The 12,927-nt window shown below is 40.2% G+C and overlaps 2 protein-coding genes and 1 pseudogene across 6 annotated transcripts; all 3 read right to left on the minus strand.

Annotated features, from left to right (window-relative positions):
• Positions 1–1,606: 1,606 nt before the first annotated feature.
• LOC136486751 (cysteine-rich receptor-like protein kinase 40) lies at positions 1,607–4,111 on the minus strand. Of its 5 annotated transcripts, none has more exons than XR_010766938.1 (7): positions 3,971–4,086; positions 3,592–3,792; positions 3,248–3,512; positions 2,802–3,036; positions 2,560–2,710; positions 2,157–2,449; positions 1,607–1,913 (listed from the first exon to the last, which is right to left on the minus strand). XR_010766938.1 is itself a non-coding variant. In XM_066483734.1 (7 exons), exons 2-7 carry the CDS (start codon positions 3,727–3,729, stop codon positions 1,890–1,892), a joined length of 1,005 nt encoding a protein of 334 aa, XP_066339831.1. In that variant the 5' UTR covers positions 3,730–3,795; positions 3,971–4,111; the 3' UTR covers positions 1,607–1,889. The 5 variants fall into 5 exon arrangements, 4 of the variants coding, with proteins under 4 accessions (XP_066339831.1, XP_066339829.1, XP_066339830.1 ...); XM_066483734.1 differs by having other exon boundaries at positions 2,258–2,449; positions 3,592–3,795; positions 3,971–4,111; XM_066483732.1 differs by having other exon boundaries at positions 2,258–2,449.
• A 1,435-nt stretch (positions 4,112–5,546) lies between these two features.
• Positions 5,547–7,521, minus strand: LOC136484889 (cysteine-rich receptor-like protein kinase 25; annotated as a pseudogene).
• Positions 7,522–9,170: 1,649 nt separating this feature from the next.
• Positions 9,171–12,484, minus strand: LOC136484890 (disease resistance protein RPM1-like). The gene is made up of 2 exons (XM_066481859.1): positions 9,608–12,484; positions 9,171–9,513 (listed from the first exon to the last, which is right to left on the minus strand). Exon 1 carries the CDS (start codon positions 12,482–12,484, stop codon positions 9,641–9,643), a length of 2,844 nt encoding a protein of 947 aa, XP_066337956.1. The 3' UTR covers positions 9,171–9,513; positions 9,608–9,640.
• Positions 12,485–12,927: the final 443 nt, after the last annotated feature.

A 12,927-nucleotide genomic window follows, 5' to 3' on the forward strand; every position in this document is an offset into this window, starting at 1 on the left:
GAGGTGGTGGGCGGTTGCCGCCACTCTAGGAGCAGGTGAGACCCTACAACTGCTACACCATCCTCGCTAGGAAGGGTAGGGCTGAGGGAGAGAAAGGGGTCGCGCCCGAGTGTGGGAGAGAGTGGATGGGTAGGTAGGGTTTCTAGTTACATACTAAGGTCAATTTTCGGTGCTAGTTCATCGCTTGAAGCGTTGTTATAAACCAGCCCAATTTTCACCGCCGGTTCAAGCCACGAATTGGCGGTGATATATCATCACTGCTGGTTTTAATAGAACTAATTGTGAAAATACCATAGGGAAAACCCAATTTATGTACTATTGATTCATGACCATCGCGAACTATGCCTACCTAAAGATAAAGAGATGTTGGGCCCTAAGGGGGTCATCATCATGGTTTGTGAGAATCTCTAGTAGGCCTTCTACTGTGATATGGAGAGCTATAAGCTTGCCATGGTTTGAATGGCTGTTGTCGAGCTAGACGAGCTTCGGTTGGAAATTGCCTCTCATCCAGTGATGGATGAACCCCATCCAAGGAGATATGGGGCAACCATGTTCAAGCCGATAGAGGAAACGAAGAATGTGGGTGTTGACCTAGAAGACTCCACCATTACAGCCCTGGTTGGGACAACGATCGGCGAAAAATAGGAAAGTGTGCTCTTTGCTTTACTCCACAAGAATAAGGACATCATCGTGTTGAAGCTCTCTAACATGCTAGGTGTCCCAAGGGAGGTGATCACGCGGAAGCCCACTATTGTGGGTTGTTTCCCTCAGTTACTCGTGTTAGGCTTCACGCAATGTGAGTATGTCTTATGTTGATGCTTCGAGTAACAATAGGATGGTTCAGCTGAGAATAAGAGTGTTGAGGATGGTGATTTATGTCATGATGAAGAATGATGTCCTTCTTCAATGATATAAGACCATAGTGTTAATTTGTCACCATGAATCTTCTTACACTACTGCTAAACAAAATAACTAACAAAAACTTACAATATTTGTAAGTGAACATGATGTTGGGTATTGATATTGATATATTCTTCTTGATTTTGATTATTTTATAAATTCTGCTATTAGGACTTAGTGCCTATAGTGGCACCCATGATCTGCAAATTAAAGTATCAAACATTAATCCACTACCAGGCCCATACGAGGTTTTTGCAGATATAGCCGGAGATAGCTGCTCAGCAAGATTAAAGCTAGGATACTTAGCTTTTCGCGCTAAGAAATGGCAAACGCTAATAGCTGGAGATAGCCGCTACATGGGTCAATTTTAGCGGCAGCTAAAATCTTATTGGGCCAAGAAAATCAGGCAGCGGCCCACCTAATACATCCCAATCCAACCCTAGCCTACATCCCATATCCGGCCTCCCACCCGTCCCTTTTTCTTTGATTTTTACAAAAACAGCTAAATAATATCTTAGCTGCAGCTATCTCCGGCTATAGATGCACTTAGCTGTTGAGAAGGACAGCAGCTAAATAGCTTAGTCGGGGATTTAAAACCTTGGGTATTTGTTACCTTGGTGACAAATGGCTGGGGAGGTAACTAGGTCCGGTGGACTGGTGGAAAGTTTATGATATGTTGTCATAAAAAGTAGCAAAACCTCTCGTATAGCCAAGGAACAGAGATTTATTCTTGGAATGACAAAACTACTGCAATATTAATAATACAGTGTCACGTTGTTGCCAGGCAGGGACCGGTGGAAATTCTACATTAAAATGAGGTCAATAGAGACAAACTACTGCAATATTAATAATACAGTGTCACATTGTTGCCAGCCAGAGAAAATTTAAAAACAGGATCTTAGTTCTGAAGAAAATCCATGTCATCAACATATCATAGAGCGGGTTTCACTTCATCTTGGACATCGACTTATCCTTGGAAAGACAAGGTCTCATGCATGCTGGGAAGGGGAGACCTGAAATTTCGTATAGCATGTTAATTAGCACAACAGAGATAGCATAAACTCTAAGGTTCTACCGATATTAGGCTATTTAATAAGTTAAAATTGTATTCAAAAATCAATGGCAATCAATTAATTATGATACACACACTGATAGTTTGTTTGGTCTTTTGGTTTTGTAGAATCTAGCTAGTTCGGACTGTAAAGGAGTGTCATTGCAGGTGAAGAAAATGAAACTAAATCCAGACGTTGAGTCACCTTATTTGATGATGTTCAGAGTGTAATAATCCATGAAATTATTTTTTCGTATTACATAACACGACACAATGAAACTGTAATGATGTCTCAATTGTTCACACCTGGTAAAAAATTGGTACACGTTTCCCATTGAGTTTATCAACAATATCCGCTATGGAAGGCCTCTTGTTCCAATCAGCCTCCACACACTTTAGTCCAATTATAATGCATGCTTTTACTTGCTGAAGGCCATTTCGATCCAGTAATGGGTACTTGTACATTATTTGCTCATCTGTCTTCCAATTTTGATGTATCTACAGAGTTGGATTTATTCCTTAGTGATAATGTATTAGCTGAATGCAGGGAAAGATTCCAAAAACAGAAGTTTCAAAATTCAAGGCATCAAGTAGTAGTGCTATCTTACATTGTCGACAAACTGTCTTGCAGATCTGTCTTCAGAAGCTGAAGAGTTCCTCTCTCTGGTCGTAATCTCAAGAATAATCATGCCCAAACTGTATATGTCAGACATGGCGGAGATTTCACCTCTGTATAGATATTCCGGAGCTATGTACCCACTGCAATAGTTTATCAAAGAATCAAATGGCGTTTACTTGTAGTAAATAGAATGAATATATAATCATATATTTCACAGTTGTTTTTGCTTACTTATGTCCCTTAACATTGACTGTATACATCCGGGTCTGCTCTTTGCCAAAGAGTCTCGAGAGTCCAAAATCGGCAATCTTTGGCACCCAATTATCATCCAACCATATCGAGTTAGGCACAAGATTCATATGGATAAGAGGCCCACCAACTAATTCCTTATGAAGGAAATGTAAACCCTGGCAGATCCCCTTAACTATCTTGAACCGTGTGTTCCAGTTTATTGATGTAGCATCTCCTAGATAAGTAAGAAATAAAGAAAGTACTAATAGTGAGTTATAAGTATCCCAAAATAGTATTGTCCAAAAGTCTAAATTGCTTACATTGGTGGCAACAAAACAAATATCGGAAACAAGAATCATAATAACTCTTTTGACACTTGTTTTTATCTTTCAAGTATGTATGAATAGTAGAGAGAGGAGATGTGTGTTGGATAGTGCATTGCATACCATAAACATATTTGTCGAGACTCAACTTTGGTAGATATTTGTAGCAAAGACAGCTTTCGATGACGTCCACAATCACATATCTTCCATTATGCTGAACGACTTTCTTCTGCGACTCATGGCAGTAGTGAACCAGCTCTACAATATTTTCGTGTTTAAGTGCCATAAGATTTGTAACCTCAGTTTCAAATGTTATGCCAGCCGGCACTGGTGCGTTTTCAGCAAGCCTCTTCACAGCAATCATGCGCCCCCCTTCTGGAAGAACACCCTGTTTAACTTTAACCTCTGTCAGTGAAACGGTTTTGTATGTAAGAATCTGATGTGTAATTGTTAGTGTCCACACGCACCTGATAAACAATTCCGAAAACAGATCGACCAAGTTCTCGGTCAACAGAGAAATCCTTGGTAATTTCCTTCATGAAGGTCACCGGTAGGTTTGTTGGTAATGTACTCGCAAGACTCGGCTGGCTCTGCAGGTTCGCCATTTCTGATGACCTTGAAGGAGGCAAGGGGCTACGGATCTGAACTGCTACAAATCGAGGCTTCTTCTACTGTATCCAAACAAGCAAGAAAGTCTGCTTAACCACATACATAAAGCAAGAACAAGATCGTTTCTAAGACATTCCAAGGTCAAAGACAGCTTAACTCAGCAGGGGTAACACTGAATAGGCACAGGCATGAGCAAGTGAAAACTTCAGGAATAAACATCTTGTTAGAAGGACTGACCTGGAGAAGAATACTTGAGGATCCTAGTCCTAGCTGCAGCGTGCAGGAAGGATCCTGGAGAAGAGCATACAGATTACAGGCGGATGAGGATGCCTCCATTATTGCTGCAAAGAATATATAAAGAAGCAGACAGCAGGCTAGAACCAACGGCGTTAACAAAGACAAGTTGACTTGACCAAGCTAATGCTAAATGCCCTGTCCAATGTGGTTCCCACGTGGTCACGCGCTTGAAAAAGCAGGACAAGAAGTACTGCATCGATCCGATAAAATGTAACGTGGTGACGTTTTAGGATTGTCCTGAATCAAGCTATCTCAAATATAATTTGGTCTTATAAATATTAATATCTTGAAGAAAATTTACTATTTAGACTCAGAATATGACGCGGTTACTTATTTAGCACCAAAGATAAAATTTCCTCAATATAACTTAGGTTCGTTTTTTATTACCTATATAGCACTGTGGTTAGATGTGGCCACTAAACCGTCAATGGGGAAAAAGACTATTTTGCCCATGTTTCATATGTAACACCATACCATCATCATCTTGTCAATAGTGATATTTTATTGCACATTTTTTTGATAGTACCATTTTCTTACATTGAATATTTTTTGACAGTACAACTTTTTTTGAACCGTGAATAGTTTTTGGCAATACAAATTTTTTCCATAAATTATTTACGGCAGTATAATTTTGTGGATAATGACAACTTTTTAACAGTACCAAACATACATTAAATTCACACATACAAAACTATGCATTTGGTACTCTAAGTGCTCCGGCTCACTAAGATTACAAGAGCACATATATCCAATCACTCAAGCTTTAAAGCTCTAATGCCTAACCCTCACAAAGATGAACACTGTCCTATTATATATCTTGGATGTGATCAATATATGCACTTGAGAGGATGAATGGAGTATATAGAATCATTTGCTCTAGCTTGGGAACTCTAACAATATCAGACAAGCGAGTGGAAACCCATATATATACCTATCCACACCCTAGTGGTTAGACAAATTCTGCCAGAAATGTAATTAGACGGAAGGTCGGGTTCCTACTGAATCTCACCAACGACCCATTCAGTTACAACTGTTGAACTAGGTGTTGCAAATTAGCTGATGCAGCTGGTCCAGTGCTCACCGTTTTTTGCTCGCCGGACTGTCTGACCTTCTATCGGGTGCTTCTCCGGCACTCACATGCCTTCTCACCGGAATGTCTGGCCTATTCAAATAAACAGTTTTCCCAACACAGCAGACTGCCGGACACCTGGGATTTTTGTCTGGCCTCTTCACTTTCCTAGCTGATTTGGATCGTTTGTCCAAGTCATCTTGGATGTTGCTTCACCAATCTTCATGACATTTGTTTCTTTGGACCCCTAGGATTTTTTGGACTTGTCTAACACAACTTAACACACATGTTAGTTTTAATGATTTGGTTGTCATCTAAGTCCCCTAAATCATGTACATGAGCACATAATCATTACAAAGTCCTTGTGTATTCTGTACATATTTTCTTTCTATGAAAATTAATAAAATTCAGTAGGGCCCTCCCATATTGTTTGGTCAAAAAAATGTTGTTCACAGAACATGAGAAAAAACAAATAACAATTATGCACAAACAATTTTTAACAGGTTATGCATGCAGATTTGTGACACAAAAAAATACAATAACTCAAATCAAGAAGGAGCTCCCAAAAAAGTGACATGACACAAGGAACACGCTATTCAAAAGAACATAATTGGTAACTGATACAATTATTCTGAATTATTCTGTCCATGATTCCATCTAGAGCAAATCGCCATGGGTCTGCAACAGACTTTTCACTTGCATAGTATGCACTAGTTCACCATTCAGTGACCATGCCTTCCGTCGAGCTTGTCAACAATTTCAACTATAGAAGGTCTCTTGTTCTGATCAACATCCACGCATTTTAGCCCAATTTCCATGCATGTTCTTACTTCCTGGAGGCTGCCTGCATCTAGTAGTGCTGAGTGCTTGGATGCAATGTGCTCTTCTGTCCAGGTTTCACGCACCTACAGAGTTAAGAGGTGTGAGCTTAAGTGACAACATTAAGCATGTAAAGAAATGTTTTCCAGTCTTAGTCTTGCCTTATCTACAAAGTCCCTTGCTGACATGTCTTGTTTGCTTGAAAAATTCTTCTCACCTGTTGTGATCTCCATGATTACCACACCTAAGCTATATATATCGGACTGGGTTGAAATTTCACCCCTATATAGATATTCTGGAGCCATATACCCTCTGAGAAGTGTGAATGTCAAACGAACAACAAGGATCATAGGACAATGCAATTTGATTTGATTTAACATTTAGAATAAAGAATAATGATATTTATTGGGCTTACTTTTTCCCCACAACATTTATTGTGTTTATTCAGGTTTGCTCTTCACCGAAGAGTCTCGACAGGCCGAAATCCGTGATTTTCGGCACCATGTTTTCATCCAACAATATGTTGCTAGGCTGAAGATCCAAATGAACAATTGGCCTATCCATTTCCTTATGCAGGTAACGTAAGCCCTGGCAGATGCCCTTGATTATCTCGAAGCATGTCTTCCAATCAGGTCTAAAAGATGCATCTGAAGAATGAAAACATGGGTCATGTATTTACATACATCTCAGAAAGTTAATGACAAAACAAATATATGCATGTTAGATAGCGCGTTCTTATGCATACCGAAAATATACTTGTCAAGGTTTCCGTTAGGCACATATTCATAGTAGAGCATGCTCTCAACCACGTCTACAATGATGTATCTTCGACTGTTCTCGATCACTTTCTTCTGCGGTTCATGGCAGTAGCCGAGTAACCTCACTATATTCGGATGCTGCATGGCCATAAGATTCCCAACCCCAATCGTGAACTGCTTCTCAGGTGCCACCGGCGCATTATCTGAAAGCTTCTTCACGGCAATCTTCTCCCCATCTTGCAGAATGCCCTGTTACTTTGACCTCTTATCAGACACTGATCGGTGTGCGCTTATTGGACAATATTCTAAAACTGGAGAACATTGTTGTTGAGCATAGTGGTATGGCACCTCATAAACAGTTCTAAATGCACCTTCACCAAGCTTTCGAGCATCAGAGAACCCATCCGTGATCTCTTTCAGAAACTGCGCTGGTGGGTTAGTCGGCAAGGTGTTCAGAAGACTCGACTTGCTGGCCATTCCTGACGATTTGATGCAGCTGCAGATCCGAGCAAATCAAACAAGATTTATTATAGCAACTTCAATTCCAGCAAAAATATGGCATTGTTGATGAACATAGTATGTATACGAGCATAACACAACACAGATTTTTGCACAAGCTGGAAAGTTCTGAAACCAAACGAAAGTAAGCGGCTTGTTAGAAGCACTGACCTGGAGCAGAGAACTTGAGGGATCCAGGTTGGGGAGATCGAGATCGAAGAACCAGACGTACGGGATGAGATTGCTGGCAGGATGAAGGGGGAGCTGCTGCGGTTTTAATAAGATTGTATATAATCCAGCCCGATGGGATCTGGAACGGAGACTAGGAGGGAGTTGACTCTAGACCATGTGAGCAGAGCAGTGTAGGATGTGACAATTTTCGAAGGAATGTGGGAGCAGTTGTGACTTATGAGGAGGTTAGTAGTGAGTGCACGAGTCTACACGACTACACCGCGTTTCAAGAGCAAGAGCTAAGTTGTTGACGCTGTTCGTCTAAACGGTGCTTTATTCTGTTTAAACACCATTTAAAATCTCTTTCTCATTGTTTATTCATATTTTAAAATTTCTTTACAATGTTCGTTCTTATTTGGAACTTCTCCTTACCTTGTTCTACTCATGTTTTGAGAGCGTTTAAAATCCACTTTCTTTTGAAATCCTCATTTTGAAACACCATTTAAAATCCACTTTCTTTTGAAACGTTTTCTTTTAGAAAACCTTTCTTTCAAAGTCTTATTTGAACAATTTTCTTCTCAAAATCCTCATTTTGAAAACTAGTTATATACCTCCTACCATTACGAGCCTTTCCCTATTGAAACCTAAGATTCTCCGATCCTCGACCAACTCTCCACTCACCTTATAACATCAAAAAGCCTAGCCTATCCTTGTTAAACCCCTCCTATGTTAGGGCCCCATAAAACATGCCAACAACTTACTACAATGGAAAAGAGGGAAGAGAAACAAGGTTTGCATGAGTTCACTTTTTTAGTTGCAAACATCATTGAACTATACCTGTCGTTAGGGTGGGCACACATCAATGCTTGTCCACACCCAAACCAAAATCATTATATCCATTCCTCATCCTTCCTTAGAGCATCTCCCGGAGTTTTGCAAAGCAGCTTCTTATTTTGATATTTTTGCATAAAGGGAAAAAAGTGCTCGCCAATAGTTTGGTAAAAGAGCTTCTTAAAATAAAAGGTTGACAAATATCCTCTCCAACTCGCACCGCTCCCCGTCTAGCGTTTTTCTCGAGAGACCGGGGTAAATTGGACACATGAGTAAATTAAGAAAATAAAGGATTCCAGATGACAAAGAAACTACTAGAAAATGTTTTGTTGGTTAGAAATAGTTTAGGGTTCCCAATGCAAAATCGTTTAGAAACTCCTATAAGAGATCGTTGAAGAAGGACAAAAATTAAGGTTGCTATTTATTCTATTAACTTGCTAGATCTATTAATTTAGCGTAAACTATACCAAACTCTTAGAGATGCTTTAATATCATCCATGCTAATTTGCCAAACGCCCAAACCTAAAATGTAATGATGATCAAACTAATAGGATAGGGGTGCTTGGATTAGAGTGCCAATTGATAATCTTTGGGTACTCGTAAGTATACCCATATTCTACTCATTTCTAAATCCATATCCTAGTCATTTGATGATGTGGATGTGGGTACGCATATTGAATACCCATCAACTGTATACGTGGAACGATGAGTAAGGTCACTCCTAAGGCTCTAGGGGCGCTTGTAGCGTAGGATCAAGATTAAGACAAGAGAAAAGTAGTCTTTCCTGCTACTAACCTAATTACCTAAAAGTTTGCCACGAGTGGATTCAATGACATTGACCAAAGTTGGACATACTTGACTCACGAAAAAATTAAAATATCAAACATTTAGAGATGAAGGGAGTATCTCTTTGAAACAAACAACTAGTAACAATACTAATAATGCAATATTGTAAATTGCCATCGGAGCCTTTGCAACCGTACTGGTGCTCCAGCATAGCAAAAGTTCAATACAGAATAACATTACGGTGTCATACATATACATCAAAATTTAGCAGGGATGAGATACAAGGGCTTTTGAGTATTTGAGTTGCATACAGCTTCCAATTTCAACCCAAAAATATAAGCTGATAAGAAAAATATGGGTGGTTCACTTATACTACAATAAGGACTTCACTTTAGATGCAGTTCCACATAAAAAGATTGGCAGTCTTTTGATGGAGCTAATGTGAGAAATAACTGGAACAAGGCAGACTGACACAGGTAACTACTTAAGGCAAAGGCGGAGAGCCATGTTTTGGCAGTAATTATCGTGAACAACATCTGCCTATGATTCAGCTGAAAAGATGAATGTGATGCTAGACAATGTCAGTAACTGAAGAAAACATGGAATTTGAAAAGGATGAAACACACATGAGCAGATGCAACTTACAAGATTACTGCTGAAGAAATAGTGATAATCCCCCTAGATGCGGATCTCTGGAACATGCTGCATCTTTTGTTTCATGCCCTTATTGTTCCATTGAGCTTTGAAATCCACGTGGAGACCAAGCAACCAAAGCTTCTTAAGACAGTGACAGTTTTCAATTCCTTGAGGGACTGTAGCTAGCTTTGGTAGCGATGTAATGTATATACCCTCAATGACTGGAAGTGAACCATGTCCAATGTCCAGAAAACTCACATCATGCAAACCCATCAAAACAAGTGTCTTAAGGTGAGTGAAGGAGTCAGCAGGAACAACTAATTCGTGTTTACTGTTTATGTTGTTGAGTCTTAGATAGGACAGGTGTGGGGCATGTGATGCGAGGAACACCAATGGATCTTCTCCCCCAAGGTGACAACCGCTAAGAGCTAGATACTTAAGATTTCCCCCATGGTGCTCAAACATTGGGCACTTCAGTGTTCTGCCAGCCCAACAACCTCTGACAATCAACCTGTGGAGCTTTGTGGAAGTTGGTTTGAGATCCTCAAAAGAAAGTGGCTCATTCACATTACTAGCAGAGAGAAGCAAGCTATCAAGAAGCGGCATCATTGACAAAACCTTACAAATCTTGCTACAATGGGCAGTAGTTATGTTTTCAATCCACACGCTCCTTAGCTGCATCATATTCTCAAGCTGCTCGGCCAAGTAAATACTTGATTGCACAGTCTCAAGAGTTTGAAGTTCTTCCAGATTTGAAAGCCCTATAGGTGCCTCCACTCCAACAAAGTACCGGAACTCTGACTGCTTCACATCAGCATATCTGTCAGCAAGAATGTGCCTAAGCTTAGTGAGCTTCACAATCCCATGTGGCAGATTTCTAATATTGGTTGACTTGACATCAAGAGTCTGAAGATTGATGAGATTCTCTATAGATTCTGGCAGTACGCTTATTCCTGTATTTCTCAGACCAATGTAACGTAGATTAAACAGATGACCAATTGATGCAGGTAATGTGGTGACTTCTGAGTCTTGCAATTCAAGGACAGTAAGGTATTTGGATTCAGATAATATTGAAGGTATAGACATCACAATGGTTTCACTTGCCATTAGCGTCCGCAGGCGTGGAAATTTCATCTTGGATGCATCGTTTTTCATCTTCCTCCATCTAAATGCAGACAAGCGACGTACATCTCTATCCATTTGAATTACTGCACCAAAATCATTAACAATACCAAACATCTCTACTTTAGAGATTGTAAGGGCTAACTCTCTCAAGATATCATGCATTCTGAATGTACTCACCCCACCAAGTTCATCATTATCAACAACTTGCAACATGTTTCGATGGATCAGTTCCATGAGACAGCCCTCTGCAACTTCCTCTAGTGTACTGTTCCCTTTCTTTACTACAAACCCTTCTGCAATCCATAGTCGCACAAGCTTTTCCCTTGGCAAGGGATAATCTTCAGGGAACATGCTGCAGTACAGAAAGCAATTTCTAAGCTCTCCTGGCAAGTCATAGTAGCTCAGGCTTAGAATTCCACGAACCTGTGCATACTTCTCTAGTTCAGAGGGAAGTTGATCATATATCTGCTTCCAAACTGGCAGAATTAGCTTCCTTGTAGAAAGTAAGCTTCCTATAGATACAATTGCCAAAGGCAAGCCCCCACATTTCTTTGCAATATTAACAGCTAGCACCTGCATCTCTAATGGGCACTTGGCAACTGGCAGGACCACACTTTTCTTTGCAATATCATTAGCTAGCTCCAGGAGTTCTGAAGTATCAGTAGCTAACTCCATTACCTTTGATGGGTCCTCAGACTCGGAGTCATTGTAAGGAAAAGCTTTAGTGCAGAGTAGGGAAAGAGCATCCTTCAGACCTAATGGACTAAGCTTGAGCTGATAATGCTTGGAAGCAAGAGCAGCCACATCCTCTTTCCTTGTTGTGATAACAATGCAACTTCCATTTTTAGAATCTTCAAACACATCTCGCATTGATTCATACACTTGGGGGTTCCATATGTCATCTAATACAACTAAATACTTCTTTGCTCCAAACACTGCCCTTAACTCTGTTTTAACCTTGAGGATGTCCATGCTGTCAATGCCTTCTGATTTCCTCTTCCCCATTTCCATGCTGTCACTGTCAGCTCTTGTCATCTCAAGTAACTTCCTCAGCAATGCCTCCACGCTCTTGTATGTCTGTGAAATAGTAAGCCACAAAAGCACCTTAAAGTTATCCCTTTGCTTCTCGTATACATTTGCGATCAGGGTGGTCTTTCCTATTCCACCCATACCACAAACTGATACCACCTTAAGATCTTGTGTATCTGACCTCAACCATTTCGTTAGCTGCTCGCTGTTTTTCTCAATCCCCACAAGATCTTCGTCTTTCATAAATTGGGGCACACTGTACTGAGGGAATTGTAGTTCGCTGTTGTGGATTTGAGTTGGAAGAAGCTCATGAACTGGTCTCAACCATTGATCCTTCAGCATGGAAACATGTACAATTTCCTTCTCAATCTGAATTAGCTCATCAGATATTCCACTAAATATCGCAGTATAGTTTATTCCTTTGCTCAGTCTTTTCAGGAATTGGTCATTCTTGTATCGAAGATAGTGGTATGAAAAGTTATCCATTACATCCTCAACACGGTAGGCCAACATTCGTACCTCTGAGATCCATCCCTTCAGGAGTTCATCACTGAGATACAGTGCACCTGTCTTCCGTATGAAGAGATTCATCATCAAAAGTTGCCTTCGCACACGCTGCACTATGTTCGGTAGCTCTGTCAAATTAGAAAACTTGGTCGCCACAAAAGTTGCAGCTTCTCCTGCTAAATAGAAACCGATCTTTGAGAGAGCAAGGAGAGCTGCTTCAGCCATCCTGTTGAGAAAAACAGACAAGCATGTTTTAGATTACTATATGCAACCAAAAAAAAAGGAGGGGAGGCAGGCTCCATTTTTTTTTGGAGCGAAAAATACAGCAGGGGAGGCTCCCACTGTGAGAGGAGGCAGGTTCCTAGAGCATAACACTTTCCATTTTTCCATAATGTGGAAACTCCAACTTTTTTCATAAACAGAAACGATGTCTAGTTAATTTTAAGGAATTTATTGTAACTCTCATTTTTCTGTATTCAATATCACAGTGCGAAACGAACGGGGCCATTGTGAAGTCTATTTCAACCCCTCACAAGATTAAGTCGAATCCATTAGCTGTTAATACTTAGCTAACTAATAGTAGCTCATAGCTAATATTAGCTAGTCAACTATTAATCCCTCCGTTTCAAATTATAAGTCGCTTTGACTTTTTTTGTTCATCTATTTTG

Source organism: Miscanthus floridulus, chromosome 10, assembly GCF_019320115.1.
Source record: "Miscanthus floridulus cultivar M001 chromosome 10, ASM1932011v1, whole genome shotgun sequence".
Taxonomy (NCBI): Eukaryota; Viridiplantae; Streptophyta; class Magnoliopsida; order Poales; family Poaceae; genus Miscanthus; species Miscanthus floridulus.